The sequence below is a fragment of the Vitis vinifera genome, chromosome 17 (genome assembly GCF_030704535.1).
Source record: "Vitis vinifera cultivar Pinot Noir 40024 chromosome 17, ASM3070453v1".
In the NCBI taxonomy this organism is placed as follows: Eukaryota; Viridiplantae; Streptophyta; class Magnoliopsida; order Vitales; family Vitaceae; genus Vitis; species Vitis vinifera.
Window position 1 is genome coordinate 11,996,114 of NC_081821.1, and position 21,041 is coordinate 12,017,154.

Consider the following 21,041-nt stretch of genomic DNA (forward strand, 5'->3'; position numbering starts at 1 on the left):
TATGTAGACACATTTTAAAGTTATAAGGACCCATTAAGCTTAGAGTGGACAATATCTACGTAGTTGAGAATGGACTGTTACACCAGATATCCCCACTACAATCAAGCTTTGATACCTTTTATAGGAATCAAATTATGATTGTTGAAGAATATTTCCATGAGATGGGAATAGTGATTATGATGAGCAAAACAACCATATTCACCTATAGTGGTTCAAGAGTCTTCCACATCAATGAGAACCTAGTAAGAAATGATAACAAGAATTGAATAATATCTAAGTGAGATAAAATCAATATAATATGGAAAACCCTCCTAAAGAAAGTAGAAAAAAAAATCATAAAGAAGATTTCTTCCATTTTAATAAAAAAAAAATGGAATATAAATCTTTACTAGTTTCCACACAATGAAGACTGATAGAAATACATCAATACTTGAGATGGGAAATTCATCATCTCAAAAATATAAAAAAAAAAAAAAAAAAACGAGAAAAGCATGGAGAGATAATACCATAAGAGATTTCACAAAATATTGAAAAAAAGAACCTCCATATGCAAAGTTGGAAGAATTGGCCACAAAAGTTTTACATTCAAACCTTGATTTACAAGGCTCATCATGACCATAAATCTTTATTGTGATAAAATATTAAAGTCTAAATATGTGATAACTTTGCCTATGAAACACTAGAAATTAGGATTATCATGGTTGGTAGTATCCGAGATGTCGTCCTTTAAGATTAGCATTAATGTGTTTAAATATTCAAGTTAAAAAAAATAATTATTTTCTTAAATTAAAGAAAACTCTAATGTAAAATAAATAAAAGTAAAAAAGATGAATAAACATTTTCTAAAATATATAATGAAATAAACTAAAAAGAAAAATAGAAAACCTTCAAAAAGTTTTACAATCCAATGTTTGATCCTTAACGAGAGAAATTATTATAAAATCTAAGTCTATAATCAAAACCTATCTAAGATCAAATTGAATCTTAATACTAATTCTCATATAAAACATTGTTTTTAACTTTAGAAATTAGATTTCTTAAACCTATTAATTATATTGGTTAATTTAGTATTCAATTTTAAGCATTCACAACATGTGGGGACCCCCTCCACATGTCCCATTGTGGGAAACGCCCTCCACGTGTCCCTTTTTCGATCTGGATACCGTGACTGACTGTCGCCAGTGTGCAATCCATCTATATCATTCCATCCAGACTGCTACCAGTTCCATCTAGCATCCGACATAATGAAGCCCTTTTCCCACAGGACTAGGCAGCATAAGGAGACCAAACTCCTAAAACAATCAGGATCGTCCGGTCAAGATTCCCAAACCCACTAGCATGCATAATCATCCACGCCTGACATGGGAATGGCTAATGGGATCTCTTCTAACCCTCAAGTCCATGTCAATTAATTGCTACACATAACCCCAAACCATCAACAAGTTGATGGGATAGGTGGCTAAACGATCAAACATCATGGCACATCAGTTAGCAGCACCTGCTAGCCGCCCAAAACTATGATGATTGCCCTACCACCTGCAAGACAATCATTATTATAGAGAAGGTCAAAGTGCTTAGTCAATACTACAGTGGCATTCTTTTCAAACACTATAAAAACCCTCCAAAAATACAAACAAGGTACGCACGCGCACACATATTGGCATATTCACTCTCTCCCTTGAGGAGTTCAAACTATCTCTGTCTAACTTAAGCTTCGGAGGAGCGTGCCCGGACCACCTGTTCGGACATCCTTTGTACAGGTAGAAAGTTCATCCAGTCTCAACACTGCTTGGCAGAAGCTCTGAGAGGCACAACGCACGGAGGAAGGTTGTCTAACCTCTATTCACTTAGATGGATCTAACTCCAGTTGGCACGAAACCAACACAACCCATATCCATCTTACAAATTTGGTTGTTAGATTCAATAACAAAATATTAAATCAAGTTAACTAGTGATCAAAGTATTCCTAAGAATCACTAATACTTCAATAAACATCCTTTGTACCTTATCTATATGAAACTTGGAGAAAGAATCTCTTCCTACATATTCAAATATAAAAATACAATCAAACCATTCACACATTACTGAACTATATCTTGAGGATTTTTCACCTTCATGTTAACATCTTCGAATCATATCAAATTAGCCAAAAATGATGAAGGACTTTCCAATAAAATAGAAAATAAGAGAAAAGTAAAACTTTATTGAAGAAAGAATTAAAAACATGAGTTTCATAATCTATCCTTATGAACTCTACTTTAAATCTTAAAATTAATTGAGTTTATATAGTAAAAGCAAAATCCTAACACATGGCACACTCTAATTGGATACCTTGATCAAAATTACATCATAATTGTCTCAAAAGTCATGAAATTACAAGTTCCAAATCATCTAAAGGCATTTCAAATTGAATAGCCAATGTAGAAGATCATTTTGAAATGGAAAAAAGCTTGATCTCCACATAATTGCCCTTAAATTTGAAATTTTAAAGTGAATTTGAAATCATCCCGAATTGGTAAATTTCATATGGAACTCAACCCCAATGAATTCAAAACAAGCATGACTATTTTGAATTGAGCTTCTATTTTTCTTTCCCCTAACTTGCTAAATTCGAAATGAGTAAGTCATTTCGAATTTATGCTTTGATGTGAGTATTTCTACCTTCCAAACTCCATTTTGCATCTTTCTTCCCTTCCTTGGCTTGTCTTGGCCTTTAATATACCTCCAAACATGATTGAACATCTCTCCATGCCCTCCATAGCATGTTTTGCTCATCTCTCTTGCTTGTTCCTTGTTCTATGCCTTCACCTCTATTCTTATCATCCTCAATAAGCCTCAAACCTCTCTTTGAAACATGATTAAACCCTCATCTACCTTAGTTGATGAAATTACCCTCATTGAATCGCTTTCTAACTCTTCTATTTTGCATTTTAGCTTAAAATAAACGTTAGATCCACAACTAGAATACTGGTATAAATTGAAGCTAAGTTGGATTATTTGAGCTTTAAGCACCATATAAATATGCATTTATATACCTTTAAAGTATCTATGTTTGGACTACAATCAAAGCCCTATAACAATACCCAGAGAAACAACCATTATTTTCCTTATTTTTCTCTCTTTCATGGTTTACCAATTTTATTTTTTCAACGTCTCCAAAAGAAACCTCAAATACTATTTATATTTAGGCTTAGAAACGCCCACAAAGAACAAACCAACATTTAGGCTTAAAGACTCTTGATGGGTTAGTCCAATAAAGATCATATAAGTTAATAGCCACAAATAATTGATCTTCCAATGCTTGCTTCTTGTTGTTTAATATAATGATTAAATAAATATGGCATCTTTTGCTCATCCTATACAATGATTAAACAAAGCATCTTTGGCTCACCCAAAAAGAATATTTGTACAATGATCAATAAGTTAAATTAGGTTCTAATAAAAAAAATTAAACTCGATTAATTAAATGATAGAAAATTATGCTAACAATTAACTAGCATTTGAATTTGAATTAATGGATTTTCATTCCATTAAAAGATACAATATGTAGTTGGCCCTTGAGTACTTTAATCCTCACTCCCCACTCTGCACATGGTGCACATGCATAATTAGAGTCTTAATTAATTAAACTAACTAATAATCAATATAATTATTAAAATAATCCATGAACACAAACCGATTAGTTAAGTATCGAGATGTTCGGTATGATCTCAATTACATCACTTGTGATTTCATTTGCACCTAATCATATGAAAAATAATTCCAAGTCCTCTTATATTCTAATTTTAATTTTTTTTAATAAATATATACACCATCATTAGTCATATGTTTGTAATTAATTAAAACTAATGTTTTCATAACAAAAGCATATACCAAGGGGACTCTTATTAAAAATGTTATTTAATTTAAATACGTAAAATAAAAGTATGATTTGAGTATAAAAATATGATCAAATACATGATAAATATGTAAAAGAAAAGTTGATAAATGATATAAAAAATACGACTATCGTGATGTAAAAATTGTAATTAAACATGATTAAAAATGCAAAAAAGATAATTGTTAAGATGTTTTATATATTAAAACCCATTAATCCAATAGGTAAACCTAAAAATTGGTTGAAAATCTTTATAGATTATGATGTAAATTCTGAATTTTGAATTAAAATGGTCTGTTAGACCATAAAAATATACATTTTAAACCTTATATTCAATGTGACCTCTTTCCAAACACATAATTGTCATATCATCCTCCCACAAAAATGAAGTCAAAGTTGATAATCGATTAAACCTTATATTCAATGTGACCTCTTTCCAATCACATAATTGTCATATCATCCTCTCACAAAAATGAAGTCAAAGTTGATAATCGATGCTTCATTTTTTAATTAAAGCGTCAATTGATAATTAAGGTTTTAAGTTAAAAAATAAAATCGCTATTGACAAATGAAACTTGATTTTTTTAACTGAAATTTCAATTGGCAATTGAGATTTTAATTTTAATTTTTAATTTTTTTTTTTTAATGATATAACTCCTAGGTGGTAACAAAATGATCATTTTGAATATAAATTTTAAAAAATTTCCCAAGGGCTATTTTGGTCCAAAACTCACAAATTCTCATACTTGAAACTCAAAAACTACGTGAGCAATGACACAAGCAAACTTCCTTTGGAACAACACAAAGTGGAACCTTTAAATTATTAGAGAAAGTCCTCCTTTATTTTACCAATGATTTCCCACTATAATCTTAATTAATTACTTCAAAGGTATGTTTTTCTTCCAATGCGGTTTGCCACGTGGATGCTTCACTCTATTCCAAGTGTCAACCACTCCCGACGTGAGACAACCTCGATCACATGCTTCACGTGACTATCTCATTATTCAGATAAAATCTGTTTTTTAAGGGTATCATTATCTATACAACACAAAGCCCAATAATGGCTGTCACCCAATAACATCTCGCCACGATGGCAAATTTTTTATTTTTTGGTGTCAGCTTTTAGCATCAAACGCAGCAGCTGAGACCTCCCAAACCTTAATCTCGCCATCTAGGCTTCCGCTACAAATCGATACGACGTCGTACGAGGTGCCACTGGAAACTGCCACCAACGACTTCACCGGCTTTACATGTCCCTCCAACATTAGTGTACAGTGATATCTTCCATCCACCCCAGGGCGCCAAATCCTGACCGTCCGATCAGAGGACCCACTGATTATCATGTTGTTGACGGTGATTAAGCATAGTACGGGTCCAGTGTGGCCCACCAGGGCTTGTGTCGCGGCCATGTGATTGGCGCTCTCTTCCCTCTCCCAGACCAAGATCCAACTCTCACAACCGCCGGAGAACAGTGAGGATCCATCCCCGCTCAATGCGAGCGCATTCACCGTAGACTTGTGCTTCTCTAGGGTGGTTATCAGCGTGTGGGTTCTCTCTTCTCCGGTTCTTTCCCAAACCCTGATGCACCCGTCTGCGGAGGCAGTATAGACGGTGCCAGAGGCGGAGACGGCGACGGCGTTGACAGCGTCGTCGTGGGCTTTGACAGACTCGACGCAGCGGAGGTCCGATGTTCTCCATATCTTGAAGCTCTTGTCCCACGAAGCTGAGTACATGAAACCCTCGGCCATGGCCAGGCCCGAAACGGCGTCGTTGTGCTCGATCCAGAGCCGCTTCTTGTGCCGCCGGACCCGGACGTAGTTCTTCGGGAGGATGGAGCGGCGCAAGAAGTCTTTAACGGTGGGGAGAGTAGAGATAAGGCGGTGGCGTTTGGAGGCCGTGATCCGCCACACTCTAATCTTGGAATCCTGATGAGCGGTGAAGATCTTTCCTTCGTGGAATGCGATGGACTTGACTGAACCAGAAGTGGGCTTGTTGTTTCTGAAAGTGTCGATGTGGGTGTGGGTAGTTAAATCGTAGACGTGGATATCTTCGCCGGAGGCAGCATAGAGGAACTTTTCATGGACGGCGAGGCAGCTGATATGAGGGGTCAAGGTTCTGAGGGAGGAGACGCAGAGGTGAGAAACGACTACGTTTCGGGATTCGGGAGAGCGACTTTGTAGACTAGCAGTGAAGCTTGTAGTTTCCTGTGAGAGTGTGGAGGTAGAAGGGGTTTCAGAGTTAATACTTGTGTCGGAAGTGGGGAGTATCTGCTCCGGTAAAGTAGAATCGGCAGTTGCGAGCAATGATGGGTCCTCCATAGCTCTGGCAGATAGAGAGAACCAGGGGCTGTTTGCATGAGAAATATGAATGGAATTGTAGATAATTTATAATACAAGGCAGCTTCTATGGAAGTTTGAAATTGGCCTGTTTGGTGATAGTTCTAAATTTCTTGAAAGCCCTTGTTTGGTTACACACTTAACTCTCCAAATGTAAATGGGCCAAAATATTTTCTTATTTTTTATTTTAATACAAAAAATCAAATCTAAGTAAATTAGTTTTTATATAAAATTTTAAAACAAGTCAAATAAAATTGAAATGTTCTAATTTTTTTTTACTTTCATTATTTCTCGTTTTCCCTTAATTTTTTTTGCTAACCAAACATAATAAACGGTGATGAAGTTAACAAATGGCTCGAGGGGGGTAACATGTAACTTTTTATTTTACGGGTAAAAGTTAAATAAAAAGCATTTATACTTGCATGATAACAAAGAAATTTCTCTTCTTTTTACAAGAAAAGATTTAAATCCCCTTACATGTACCGAATTCGTCTCATTGATGGTTACAAATTATTCATAAAATCACTATTAAACATAAAAAATTATGAATATTTCCTAAAATTACTATTAAACACATTTTAAAAATAATTCTATATTTAATTTTAATCATAAAATAAATTTTAAACATGTCACTATCTCGACCCACCAACCATTTCATAATGGGCCATTATTGAACTTGAATAAGCCCAATTCATTTCTCTCCCTACACCTACCTCCCCATAAAATATAAAATTAAAAAAAAAAAGCAACCTAGTTTAGAAAAGGAGACACAAATACCATGGTATGATATATTTGGGGTAATAAACAAGATAAAGTGAATAAATAGTAAATACAATGGATTTAATTAATAAGGAAGGGTCTAAAGGTGTTCCCTCACATGTGATTAGGTTCCATTAATGTGGAGACGTGTCACCCTATGGGTAACCCCTTTTGTAGAGAAACTTTGGTTAGAGACATTTGTGGAAAAGGTAGGCCATTTTTTAAGTGTAGAAGGCACATGTTTTTTGACTAGTAATTTCAGATTCACTTGGCCCCTTATGATTACAAATCATGTGATGTGCCACTAATATAATAAGCTGATTTACATTAAATTAAAATAAATTAAAGTTGCCTTTGCTTCCACTTCTTGGGCAATAATTTTGGTTGGGGTTTTCAATCTTGTTTTAGGTCAGCAAATTCACTACAAAATGCTAAACTTTTCTTCTTCTGCCCTTTGTTAACTAATGCTGAAAATTGATTTCCTTGGGGTTTTAATATTTGGATCATAAAAAGTTTTTTTTTTTAAAAAAAAAAAATCATGTGATATAAAAAAAAACATAAAAAAATATGGACATATTTGGTAATTACTTTTAAAAATAATTTTGAAAACTAGTTTTTTAGAACAATTTTCTAATTTTTGTAAAACAAAAGTCTATTTTAAAACCTAAAATATTTTAAATATTTTTAAATATGTTTTTAAAAATAATTTTTATATATAGTATTTTATTTTAATCATTTTACATATTTATATAACTATTTCTTAAAACAACCCTTACAAAAACAAGTAAAAACATCATAAAATAATTAAAAGATGTTTTCTATTCTTAAGAATATAAAATTAAAAACAGTTTTTTTTTTTTTTTTTTTTGTTAAACAAGTTTTTTGTATTTTTTGGTCTAGAGAATAGAAAACTATTTTAAAAAATAGTTTCAAAACAAACACCAAAGGTTTTCAAATAATATCTTTTACTTATTTTTATTTTAAAAGATTATTTTTAAAAATAATTATATAAAGACAAAGATTAATTAAAAATAAAACATTACAAATAAAATTTATTTTTAAAAATATAGAAATTGGTTTACAACATTTTAAGTTTCCACGCTTTTGCTTTATAAAACATGAGAAATTAATTTTAAACCTTCGTATAAAAAACTAAAATAAATGACATGAGTTTGAAATGATATATAAAAATAATTTATTATCTTTGAATATATTTTTTTATTTTCCTTCAAATCTTCTTGCAATTTTTTTCTTAGATTTTTTAGGAATCAAGTGTAGCATTGATAAATTTTTTAAAATTTATTTATTTTTCTTCATTTTTCGTGTAAAGAAACAAGAAATCAAAGACATAAATTTTTAAATGTCTCTCAATTGGATCCTGGTGCACTAAAATGCCAATGTCCTTGGCTAATGTAATGAACCAAGGTCTCTAAGGACACTTGAGATTTGTTGTTTGATTTGCTATCCACATGATTTCCCTTTATGAAAAAAAATTCATTATATTTGATTTTCCATGGTACAAAAATGATCATTTAAATGCTTTTGAAAGTTTTATTTAATTTTAATTTCACTAAAAACAGTTTTAAGCTTGGATTTTTATTTTTTTATTTTTTGTTTGGATTTTAAAATATATGAAGAAAAATTGTTAGGAAAAATGAACCCGAAAAGTGGGACTAAGCAAGAATCCACCAAGCCTAGAACAAACAAATAGAAAAAATAAAATTTTGAAAGAGGACACTCATCGAATTAGGTTGAGACATGACAATCACTATCTTTAAAGTAGATTCACCTTTCTTAGGCATTAAACTAGGTGCAAAAGGGAACCAACGAGTTACCTATACGACTCAATAGCTAGAACTTTGCCTTAGGTACACACCTTTGGGTAGGTATAGTACAACTCGAAATAAGAATTCCTTCAAATGATACGAAGGATGAAGGGAAAACAAGATGCAAGAACAAACTTATTGAAGTAGGATCGAAAGGTTGCGCGTAAAATATGATGTATAAGAGCACTACTCCACATGAGCAATTGCCATCAATGAAAAGAACACTTTTATATTAAAATTAAATAATTTAAAAATATATAAATTTTCAATTAGATTAAATTAGATTTTATTTTTTTCATAATAAACATAAATTTGATAAAATCATTTTATTATTTTTTTCTTTCCTAAAATATATAAGTTTCATAATAGTTTTATAAGGGCTTTATATATATATTTTTTATTCATGAAAAACTTTTTATTTCCACAATTACTAATAAAAGAATTAAAATGATTAATTAAAATTATTTTTATAACAAGTAAGGTAAGATATTTGGAAATTTGGGACAAACTAGCCTTTTATGCATGCATAATGTAGTGATTGGACTGCTTTTGAAACTTATATGCAAAGTAGCCCCTTTGGATCTACAACGGCCAAAGAATTTTTTTTTTTATTCTTTTAATTTACTTTACTTTCCCCCACCTTTTCCCTCGTTTCTCTATCTCATTCCCTTTTCAATAAAAAAAAATGAAGTCTTAATTATCAATTGCGATTTCAGTTAAAAAAAAATGAAGTTTCAGTTGATAATTGAAGATTTAACTTAAATTTCGAAGAAAAAAATATTTTTTATAACATGAGTTCTATGCGATAATAAATGAACTAATTTAAAAATAAGTTTTACAAAAAAGTTAAACCTAATTTTTTTTTTTTCTATAAAAGAGTTATTTTGCTCCATAACTCACATATTTGAGTACAAAGAAAATATACATCTTATTACTTTTTTCACTTCAACATAAAAAAGTAAAAGCATAAAATTTAGATAAATTACATTAGAAAGTATTAAGATATTTTTAAACATTAATTTAACCATCAAAAATTTTATTTGAAGTTTAAAAAAAACTCTTGTAAACAAGTTTAAGTACTCCCAATTAGCACTTCACATTATCATTTACATTGTTCTTCCAAAATTTTGTGAGAAAGGAGAAGTTGCACACATTCTTAGTGTAAATAATAATAAAAATAAATAAATAAATAAAAAAAATTAAAAACAGAAAGAGAGAAGGCCCACCATTGGTCCATGGGCTTTCTACTTTAGAGGCTCCCCCACTTGTCTCATCATTATACCAGGGCACATGTGCCATGTAAGCCCAAAACACTCAAATCTCACTTTTATATCATGGGTTTGGACTTTGGAGCTTTGAGAGATTTTGAAAAAGTATATATATATATATATATATATATATATTGAAATATGGTTATTAAAAAATTATTTTTAAGCCTAAGATAATTTTTAAGATGTCAATATCTAATAAAAATTATTTTTTTAAGAGAGAACCTCTCTTTGACTACTAAATTTTGAAGTTCTCTTTTTAATTCAAAATTCAAAATTTATATTGAATTTATTTGATCATAATTACATTTAGGGAGTAATATTACTGAGGATCGTATGATAGCATCTAAAAAATATTTTTCCGATCAGTATTAAAAATAAACCATCAATTAGATGGTGTTAAAAGCCTTGTATCTCAATCACATTTATTCATACATTGATCGACTTTGACGGAGGTTCAATAATATTGAATAAGTTTGATAATGTTAAATTAATATCTTAGTATTTTGTTTTTATTGAAGTTACCTTTTTAGGAAACATCTTTTGATTACTATTCCATAGATTGTAATAAATATAGAATTATTTTTTTAATAATTCTAAATTCTAAATTATTTTTAAAAGTTCATAAATATTTTTTTATAAAAAAAAATCATAAAAATGTGAACTCCTTTAGACTCTTTTGGCTACCCCAACCAAAAATTTATTAGTTATTTTAAATGCCAACTATGCCATTAAGGCCACTAAACTTTTATCCCATCCTAAATAAAAATAAATGAGCTAACAAGAAAAATTAAAGTGTGTTTGATTTAAAAAAAAAATTGTTTTCAAAACATGAATAATCTTTAAAAAAAATGTCTTAATTAATTTTAAGAATAAAATTCTATTACAAAATTTAAATATAAAAAACAAATTTTCTTGTAATTAAATAAATTAAATTTCTAATAATTTTTTTTTTAATTTGAAAAAGACAAGAAAAGAAAAAGAAGTTAGATCTTTAAGGGAAAAATAAAATAAAATAAAAATTTAAATGGGCAAAAAGGGAGATGATGGAGTATTAACACAAAACCATAGTATAAAGGGGGGGATGGTCCCAAAAATATTAGGCATCATTGTCTTAATAAATATAAGGCATGCCGTAAACTTTGAGGAACCCATTTCTCTATTCACTCACTATTAATTAAAGAGTAAAGCATGGAAGGAGACATGAGGGTATTGTCACTTTCTCGAGAAAATTGTCATCATCTACACCAACATCCTCTTCTCATTCTCATGGATTCTAGCCTTAGGGCTTTTCACCAATCACATCTGGTTCACAGCTCTAGATCTCTCCGCTCAACTCAATTCCCCCCTTCCTCAATTCCATTAAAAATATTATTATTATTATTATTTTAAATTATAAGCTTCATTTGAAAGTATTTTTTGATTTTAAAATCATAAAATAATAGTATTTTTAAAAAATAATTTTAGAATATATTTAATAATTGTTTTTTATTCTTCAGAATAAAAAAATTATATTTTATAATCAAAAACCATTTTCAAAAAAATAATTATATAAATATGTAAAATAATTAAAAATAAAATATTAAATATAAAAATTATTTTTAAAATATTAAAAATAGATAAAAAAAATATTTTAAGTTTCGTTGTATCATAAAATAATTTTGAAAAACAGTTTTAAAAAACTGCAGCGAAATAGGCGCTGATTTTAGATTTTTGTCTTTTTGTGTTATGGGGACACGTGTAGCAAAAATGGGACAACCTGGAGACCCAGCTTCAAAGAATTAAGAAACTGTAGGAGACATGTGGGCATGGCATGGAAATATGGTACAGGAACAATTTAAACCTCATTTTTAGCAAAAATTAATTATAAAAAAAATTATATGTAGTGGTTTGACTCATTCATATTAGGGTCAGAAAATTTATATAAGACAGAGTCGGTGATTAATGGGAAGAAGAGAAGGATTTAATATGGGGTTGGTAGTCCAAATTATGCTTCTCAACTATAATGCCGTGGGTTTGGAAAGAAATTAATACATGTGGACTGAAAAGTAAAGAAGAAACTCCAAAAAAATAGGGAACCAACACGTGGCGGTAGGACAGGGAAAATTCATGAATTGCGGGTGAGAATATCACCCTCATTTACTCCACAAAAAATACGAAATAAAAAAAATGGAAAATAATTGCTTTTCCCCCTCTCTCTCTGGATACAGTAGAGAGGGAGTGTGTGTCCAAAGAAGAGCACAAAAAGAAGAAAGGAATGTCCATTTCTAGAGAGAGAGAGAGCAGACAACTCTGATTTCAAGAGAGAGAAGGTAGAGGAAGAGAGGGAGAGAGGGGGAGAGGGAGAGAGAGAGATGGGGGGTGTGACTTCATCCATGGCTGCCAAGTTGGCTTTCTTCCCACCAAACCCTCCATCCTACAAGCTAATTACGGACGATGCCACCGGCCTCTTGCTCTTCAACCACTTCCCCCACCGCGAAAACGTCGACATTTTGAAGCTTCCGACGCGCCGCGGCACCGAGATCGTGGCCCTCTATGTGCGGTACCCCATGGCCACCTCTACGCTGCTCTATTCCCATGGGAATGCGGCTGATATCGGCCAGATGTACGAGCTCTTCATCGAGTTGAGCATTCACTTGCGGGTTAATCTCATGGGGTACTTCGTTTTTGCCTTGTCCTTTTCTGGAATTTGAAAATTTTTGATGGGTTCTTTTTGGATTTGGAGATTTTGTCTGTTGCTTGGGTGGATTGACTAGATTTTGGAGTGAGTTGATGTGTTTCTGTTGGTTGTTTGGTTAGAAATTGATTTTTTTGCTTACTCTTTACTGTGATTTTGAGCTTCTTTCTTTCTTTCCTTTTTTGGTGGAGTAGAGACAGTGATGGGCTGGAATTTATGGTTAGTTTCCTCAGTTCTGTTTGTTCAGGTGGAAATTTTTTCTGGCTAATGTGTTTTGGTTATAACTGAGGCTAATTGAAGATACATGATGGATTTCATTATGCTTCATAGTTTAAATACCCTGGAGATAAGTATGGAATTTTAAAAGCCATTTTATTTTTTTGTGGAAAATATTCCCTTCATGGAAACAAAGATTTTTCCTGTTGTGGATTCCTTTTTCTCCCCTTTTTTTTTAATCACAAGAAAGGGATATTGGGTTGGGTGTTTAAGTTTTCGCTGAAAAATGGGATTTTGGTCGGTTCTGGTGTTAGTGTTGGTTACAAAGGAATGATTTTCATCAAAAGAAGTTGACCTAAAATTTATTATATCAAGTTTGAGATCTGCAAAGTCTAAAATTGTTGACATTAGCTTAAATCAATGAATTAAATTAAAGTGGTGTTTGGTTTCTGCATGTTGATCTGTTTCTTTAGCTTCTCAAGTGGGTGATGTATGGCTAAGGTACCAGGCCGTATTGGGAAATCTGTGGCTTGATTGTGGAGGACTGAGTTTCTTATGAATTTTGCTCGATCCACTTTGTATATTTGGTTTAATCAATTGATCCTCACCGAAGGATAACAAAATATCAAATGGCAATGGTTGAAGATAACTCTGGCATCTCAGAGATTAATGTGATTTTACTTTTGTTTATTGTCATTTTTCTGCTGTGGGATTTCTTAGAAAAGTAAGTTTTTACTATTGTTGATAATAATCTGGTACATGTTGTAGAAGAATAAGTATTGCATCCATTGTGTGTGAAATGTGCTAAATTTATTGTCAGATTAGTTATGTTTCAAAAGATTGATGTAAATGGTCTTTATCTTCTATCAAGGTGAAGGCAAAAAAGAACCAGGGTAGAGGATGTGTGAAAATGCATGATGGGTAATTATTTAAGAGGCTTTAGATGCACCAAAATTGTGAAAAAGAATTTGTGTAGGCCCCTAAGCAGTTGTGAGCTATAATGATATGCAGTTCTACAATTTTGTATCTGCATTGAATGGGATTTTTATAGTAGATTGGATGTAGAAGAGCTCCTTCACAAATTTGCATGGCCCCTGGCATTTTACTTTTATATTTTGAAACATGATCTCGACTTTTAAGAACAAAATAGATCTTGGTAGGATTACTGATCATATAGACCTCCAGTTTAAATGAAATCATGCTTAATAACTCAAAATGACAGAGGCGTTGGTTGATTATATAGTACCAAGTAAGACAGGAAAGTTTGGATGCATGCTGACTCTAGAGACTTGTAATAGAGAGGCAATGAAATTTTTTTTCCTCTGCACATGTAAATATGAATTAATTCTTCATTTATGCTCATTAACAAGGATCCATATTGTATGAATTAAATGTATGGGAAGTACACCTAGAGTGTATAACAAGTGGAACCAGCAGGGTGTTCCCCCATTTTTTTTTTTTAAATTTTAATTTTTGGAAATGCCAACTGATTTATTATTGAAGATGGATTTTCAGCAGGAGGGGAAAACACTCCTACAGGTAACAGCTGGTAAAGCTGTCAATATATTTAGCAGAGATTTTATTTTTCCCTAAAAGTTTCTTTCTTTATTTGAATCGAGCCCTTTAATTTCAAAGAATTAATTAAATGGTCCCTCCCAAGTAAGATGGATTTATTGTGGCGCCCTTAATACTGTCTATGTTTCCATTGTAGCTTTAGGTTGAAATGGAAAAATAATAACAGAATTCTTGGATCTCCCACTGAAAGTTAAAACCAAGAGAAGTAGAGAATCAAAAGGCAAGATGTGCTATGTTTTGGATTTATAATATGCTAGCTCAAATCATGAAAAAATTATTTAATTTTAGAATTTGTGTTTGGAGTAGAAAAACAAATTGTCATAGATGCTGATTACTTTTGCTAGTAATTATAAGTCTTTTCTAATCTTTTTATAGGAAATATATTACAGACTTCTCGTTTATTTTTTCGTACATTGTTTAAAGAATACTAGTGTTTCCTATTTTTACTTCTAGTGGAATGTGAATAAGAGTATTGATTTGTTTTTAGTTATTTTTATCGTACTTTTGTTTCAAATTAACTGTGTTTAAATATGTTGTTTAAAAACTCATGGCACTTTAACTTATAAATTCTGCATTAATGTTCTCCATGCTCCCTCCCTATTCCCATTCCCTACAGAAGGATATATTGTTTATGAAGTAAAGCTATTTTTTTCCCTTATGAGAAACAAATTGTGTAGAAGTGTAACTTCATCCTTACATGTGGAGGGGAAAAAAATCCTTCTAATGCTAGGGATTGCAACATCAGTTTTTAAAGTAAGTTCACTGGGGTCACACTATGTCATTCCTTGGGAATTGCAACATCTGCCGATTTATAACTGGTTGCCTTACATTAAAACCATGTTTTTGCATGTTGCCTTTTTACATATGAAATTCTGGAGGTTGTATGATGGAACTGGTTGGTTAAATGATTTGGGATGTAAAATTTTCTGAATGCATTTTTTAATTATGCAGGTATGATTATTCTGGCTATGGGCAGTCTTCAGGAAAGGTAAAGCTGGTTTTTGAATTAAATCTATGGTGATTTCCTTCCCATTACACAAAAGCATTTAATGATGTTGGTACCCAAAAAACTCTTTCTAAAGTGTGATGTATACTTGTTTGCAGCCAAGTGAGCACAATACTTATGCAGATATTGAAGCTGCATATAAATGTCTTGAAGAAAGCTTTGGTGCGAAGCAGGAAGACATCATCCTTTATGGTCAGTCTGTTGGAAGTGGGCCTACTTTGGATCTTGCAGCTCGTTTGCCTCGATTAAGAGCTGTTGTTTTGCATAGTCCAATACTCTCAGGCTTACGAGTCATGTATCCTGTGAAACGTACATATTGGTTTGATATCTACAAGGTCAAATACTTGTTTTCAAATCTATTTGCTGCTTATTACTCATCATATCTAAATAGACTTTCCATCATGTTCTTCTCATCTGACCATAATTTTGCATTGATATTGTGCAGAATATTGACAAAATCCCATTGGTGCAGTGCCCTGTACTAGTGATTCATGTAAGTATCAAGATTCTGATAATTTCATTTTGGTAACTGCACAAAGTAATTGAAGCTTTCTCACAAGTTTCAAGATAAATGTACGATGCTATGATTGCCTGAATTGATTTCATGCATGGCTTAATTTAATGCTTTATCATGCGATGATAATCTATGCAAACTATTGGAGGCAGTTGATCAACATGAGAAATGAAATTTCTGATTCAGCTGTCACCATATATAAAGGTACATTTCATCCTTCAGAATAAATTCATAAAAAAAAATGGTCTCCTTGCCAAATTCCTTTTGCTTCTCTCTCTCTCTCGGGAAGGGGAATCCATCCCAGCAGTGAGGCAATTACTCCAACTGTTAGCAAAGCTAACCTGGGATGATATAGGCCTGCCCTCTACCCTACATTAGAGAGGCTCGAATTTGGGGTGTCTAGTTCAAGGGCTTCATTACCAAAATTCATATGATAAAGAGAAAAAAAAAAAAAAAAAAAACCTGAGATGGGGGTTTAAATCCCTCTTAATGATCATATATCTGTGATGAAATGGACTTAAAAAGAACAGGGATAGTAGTTAGTGAAAATTTGACAAAATATTCTAGAAATCTACCAAAACTAAGTCTAAATCACATGAATGGACTGAATAGAGAGAATTTGCATGAAAATAAAGGGAAGAGTTACCTATTGAATGTAAGCAAACTTAAAATGTTTTTTTATTTTTTTTCCTGACTTAATACTAGAAGCCTGCTGGAAGGAAGTTCCTTAGAAAGTTAAATCAGTCTTGATAGTAATAAACAAGATGAAAGGCGAGCAGGCTGCAACTGGCTTGCATTTCAGCAGTAGTGTCACAGTCCACGTCAGTAGGAAATGCTGGTCCTTTTAACATGACCAAAAACTTAACTGATAAAATATGATGGTGCAAACTGTTTATTTCATGTTACACCATATTTCCAAACTTCCTGTTGCTGATGTTACACATTGGATGAGGTCTATCAGTTCTAGCTGATGTAGGATTCAACATTTTCAACTACCTCTTTGTTTTATTTTTGCATTGGTCTTTTGGCTAAGGGTTTAATGGATTACAGATGTCGGTTTTCTTGTCCCACGATTGATAATTCTCTTGTTTTGCATCATGACCATTAACAATAATTTTGTTGTTTGTTTTTGTTATGGCCATAGATGTAGCCTGGTATACATATTTGATATTCAAAATATTAACCCTAAAAATATCCATTTTGCAAGTTAACATGTCCACCATTTTTAATCCATTTTATTAATAACTAGTTTCTTTTTTTCAGTGCATTCAACAATGTTGGCTTTGTTGTTCTTATTTAAACCCCATTATATACTGAGTAGAACTGATTTATCATTAGGCAATGGAATGGCATGGGAAACCTACAACCCTCTTGCTTTCAGAGGTGGTGTGTTAGAGAAGGTCCTACATGGGTTTAGAAACTCCTAGTCCCTCTTCTTTAGTATATTTCTATTTCATTTGATTAGAACCTCCTGAAACATGTACTATTTGTTTTCATATTGCCATGGAAAGTTGAAAAACCAAAATCTATTTTCTAAAAGAACCTCTGAACTACTACATGTTTAAAGGATATCATGTCTCTGTTTGACATTTTGTCATCTAGACTAGACTGAGTCATTGCATTCTCTTGGATCTTTATTGAGTATTAACTTTTTCATTTTGCATATTGTTGTGCAGGGCACAGCTGATGAAGTTGTTGACTGCTCTCATGGCAAGCAGCTTTGGGAACTCTGCAAAGAGAAGTATGAACCCTTATGGTTAAAAGGGGGGAATCATTGTGATCTGGAGCTGTATCCAGAATACATTAAACATCTCAAGAAGTTCATATCCACAGTGGAAAAATCACCTTCCCGGAGGAGCAGTGCAAGGAGAAGTGTAGACCGGCCAGAATATTCCAGGAAGAGTACTGATTGTTATGAGGCTCCAAGGAAGAGCACAGATCAGGCTCCAAGGAAGAGCACGGATCAGGCTCCAAGGAAGAGCACTGATAGGAGAGACAAACCAAGGCGGAGCACTGACAGGCCTGAAAAACTGAAACTCTATGACTACAAGTCTAATGATGTTGACAAGCTTGAGAAGTTAAGAACCTCTCTTGATCAGGTAGAGAGATCTCGGAGAAGCGTGGAATACAATGATAAGTCTCGGAGAAGCATCAACCAACAGTTGGAAAGAGCACGGAAGAGCGTGGATTGGTTGGACAGAATACGTGCCGGATAAAGAGCATTGAGTTTATTCTGTGGGAGGGGAAATTAAAAAAAGAAAAAACAGAATGAAGAAAGAAGAAATTACATGGCTTTTTTTTTTTTGTTTGTTTGTTTAACTTATGGTTTCAGGTTTGTGTGTATTTTTGCTCTGGCTGGTTCCAGAATGACTGTCATGGAATGCAGAGTTTGATATAAACGGATTCATTATCCATATGATTGTAGTTCAATGGAAGTACCCTAACCTCTGTCTTTCATTGTAACCCTTTTAGAAGTAGTGTCATTCTTCGGGTTCAGGGATGTTTTTGTATTTGAAGTGTTTAATTTTTTCCCATTTATCCAAAGACACCATGTTTGCTTCTCATTTGCAGCTGTCCATATTTGGTGAATCAGCATGTACTATAATGGTCATAGAAGCATGTGGCACAATCACTTATTTGGCCACTGAAAAATCTTCACCCATGTCTAGAGTGGTTCCATTTTGGGATTTTTTTCTTATGGGACACAGCCTCTGCTACATTTCCCCCAATGGTTCTTATCTCACGACCAAACTACCTGGAAATCCAAAACTTCTGCAACCTGAGCATCACACTAAACTTTGGCAGGAGATCTTTCAATATAAGAAAACTGTTACATCCATCAAAACCCAAGAAGATTGAAGCAGGGGAGGATATCAGGTAACGATAAAAAATGGGTTGTGTCTCGAAAGCTGAGTTTGAGTCATTTTGCATTGGTAAATTATTCTCGGAATTTCTGTTCATCTTGCATTTCAGTTCCAGCCTTTAATTGGGTTTCCTCTCCGGAATTTTGCTGAAGATGATCTGTAAGACCTGAGATGCAGGGTACTGCTGGGAGCATAGAAGTTGACCTCCAAACTAGCTCATGTTCAATGGAGAAGCAAGTTGGAAAGCTTGGTCAACAAGGTGTTGGATGTTTGCGATGTGTGCCATCATTATTAAAACCAATACTAGGCGAGTGCATAGCTGCCTTTACTTGCAGCTCATATGTATTATAGTTTAAAATCGTCTGTTTGCTTGGGGTCCAAGCCCACCAATTCTATATCTTCTCTGAAACTTCTGCTTTACCCATCAGGGTTGGAGCTCTTTCCCTTCCTCTGTTCTGCGTTTACTCAAAAGGGTTTGTTGCATTTTCACCTTTGCGAGAGTATCAATACTAATGCAGTTTTCGCATTGAGATGATGGCATTTTGATGTTTCAACCATTCTACATTTTGCAGCTCTAGTCTTAATTATATCTTAAAAAGTTGGTCATCAATCTCAACAAGCTCAAGGACAACGAGTCGGAGAAATGACTGACAACAGCAACATGGAAGGAATTCAAGATGACGTCAAGGATCCATATTCTCCACCAAGAAAAAGGATAAAGACCGATGATGAAGCCAGTGCAAGCCAAGAAAATGCTGTGAACTTCTCTGGATCCTTAGTTCCCACTGCACTCAAATACAAGATCCATGCCCATGAAGGTGGCTGCAGCTCCATTTTATTCCCATTTAATTCTCAAAATTTGATCAGTGGGGGAAAGGACAACACGATAAAGATATGGGACACAAGCACTGGGGCACTTACCAGCCTTCTTCAAGGCTTCCAAGGCTCAGTTTATGATCTTGCCATCAGCTCTGACAACAGCTTCCTTGCTGCAGCTCTCACATCCCGAAAATTGTGTGTATGGGAATTGAATACTGGTCAAATTCGCCAGACTCTCACAGGCCACAGCCAAAAGGTTTGTGCTGTGGATGTGGGCAAGGTCCTTAGCCGCTATATAGTTAGTGCTGGGAGTGATCAAATGATAAAAGTATGGGACTTGCAGCAAGACTATCCTGTCTGTTCTCGATATATCTCCAGTGCTTGCAATGCTATAAGCTTTTCCTCGGATGAAACCACAATTTGTTCAGGCCATGCCAATGGAAAGGTCATATTCAGCAAAGTCAATAGATTTTGGATGAATCATAGCAGTGAAGTTGAGGCTCATACACAGTCTGTGACTTCAATCTGCCCACTTCAAAATGGGAGTCTCATACTGAGCAGTGGAAGGGATAATTGGCACAATTTGATTGATACCCGGACAATGCAAATCTGCAGTAAATTCAGAACCAGGTGCAGCAGAGTGGCTTCTAATTGGAGCCGGGTGTGTGTCAGTTCTGATGACAATTATGCAGTTGTGGGCTCAGCTGATGGATCAGTCTATGTGTGGTCTATGCAGATGGGAAGAATGGTGAATGCTCTGAAGGGGCATACTGCTCCTGTTCTCGCTTGTTCATGGAGCGGTATGGGGATGCCACTGGCCTCTACTGATAGTGATGGAACTATTTGTATTTGGTCTTGAGATGAGATTTTGGAAAGCATTCAGAACAAAAAGACTGAAAAAAAAAAAAAAAAAACAAAGAATTGAATTAATGGTTATTACTTTTATGCTTTTAGCCCGGATAAATTAAGATCAGACTGCAATTCCTTCAAAATTCTTTCTTCTGAATTCCAGCAAAATGTCATCCCAGAACTGCCACTTATCATGAGTAGTGCCATTTAGCCATGAGAGCATGGGGACATGAGGAATGTTCTTCATGCCCATGATAGCATTTTGTGTATATTTCAATTTTCCTCTGATAATGGTTGATTCTGATATCTCACAGCTGCACTACCTGGAACTTCAAAGCTCAAAGCAGTGACCATTCCCATGGACGCTTCCCCTCAACTTCAGCTGCCTTAGCATATCAGCATGATCTTTTCACAAATCAAATGATGTATTTGACATCATCCTTGGTGTAAGTCAT

The 21,041-nt window shown here is 33.5% G+C and overlaps 3 protein-coding genes across 3 annotated transcripts; 2 read left to right on the forward strand and 1 right to left on the reverse strand.

Moving 5' to 3' along the window:
* Positions 1-4,961: 4,961 nt before the first annotated feature.
* Positions 4,962-6,271, reverse strand: LOC100246752 (protein JINGUBANG). The gene has a single exon (XM_002275980.3). The coding sequence runs from the start codon at positions 6,193-6,195 to the stop codon at positions 4,993-4,995; it is 1,203 nt and encodes a 400-aa protein (XP_002276016.1). The 5' UTR covers positions 6,196-6,271; the 3' UTR covers positions 4,962-4,992.
* A 5,965-nt stretch (positions 6,272-12,236) lies between these two features.
* On the forward strand, positions 12,237-18,618 carry LOC100267319 (uncharacterized). The gene is made up of 5 exons (XM_010664762.3): positions 12,237-12,722; positions 15,486-15,522; positions 15,639-15,875; positions 15,986-16,033; positions 17,731-18,618. The coding sequence occupies exons 1-5, from the start codon at positions 12,421-12,423 to the stop codon at positions 18,268-18,270; spliced, it is 1,164 nt and encodes a 387-aa protein (XP_010663064.1). The 5' UTR covers positions 12,237-12,420; the 3' UTR covers positions 18,271-18,618.
* Positions 18,619-19,561: 943 nt separating this feature from the next.
* Positions 19,562-20,596, forward strand: LOC100251886 (autophagy-related protein 16-like). Its single transcript, XM_019226645.2, has one exon. The coding sequence runs from the start codon at positions 19,562-19,564 to the stop codon at positions 20,594-20,596; it is 1,035 nt and encodes a 344-aa protein (XP_019082190.1).
* Positions 20,597-21,041: the final 445 nt, after the last annotated feature.

Coding starts and splice junctions, on each gene's coding strand:
- LOC100251886 (XM_019226645.2), top strand. CDS start 19,562: ATGACTGACAACAGCAACATGGAAGGAATTCAAGATGACGTCAAGGAT.
- LOC100246752 (XM_002275980.3), bottom strand. CDS start 6,195: ATGGAGGACCCATCATTGCTCGCAACTGCCGATTCTACTTTACCGGAG.
- LOC100267319 (XM_010664762.3), top strand. CDS start 12,421: ATGGGGGGTGTGACTTCATCCATGGCTGCCAAGTTGGCTTTCTTCCCA. Junction 12,723..15,485: donor TTGCGGGTTAATCTCATGGG/GTACTTCGTTTT, acceptor TTAATTATGCAG/GTATGATTATTCTGGCTATG. Junction 16,034..17,730: donor GCCCTGTACTAGTGATTCAT/GTAAGTATCAAG, acceptor ATTGTTGTGCAG/GGCACAGCTGATGAAGTTGT.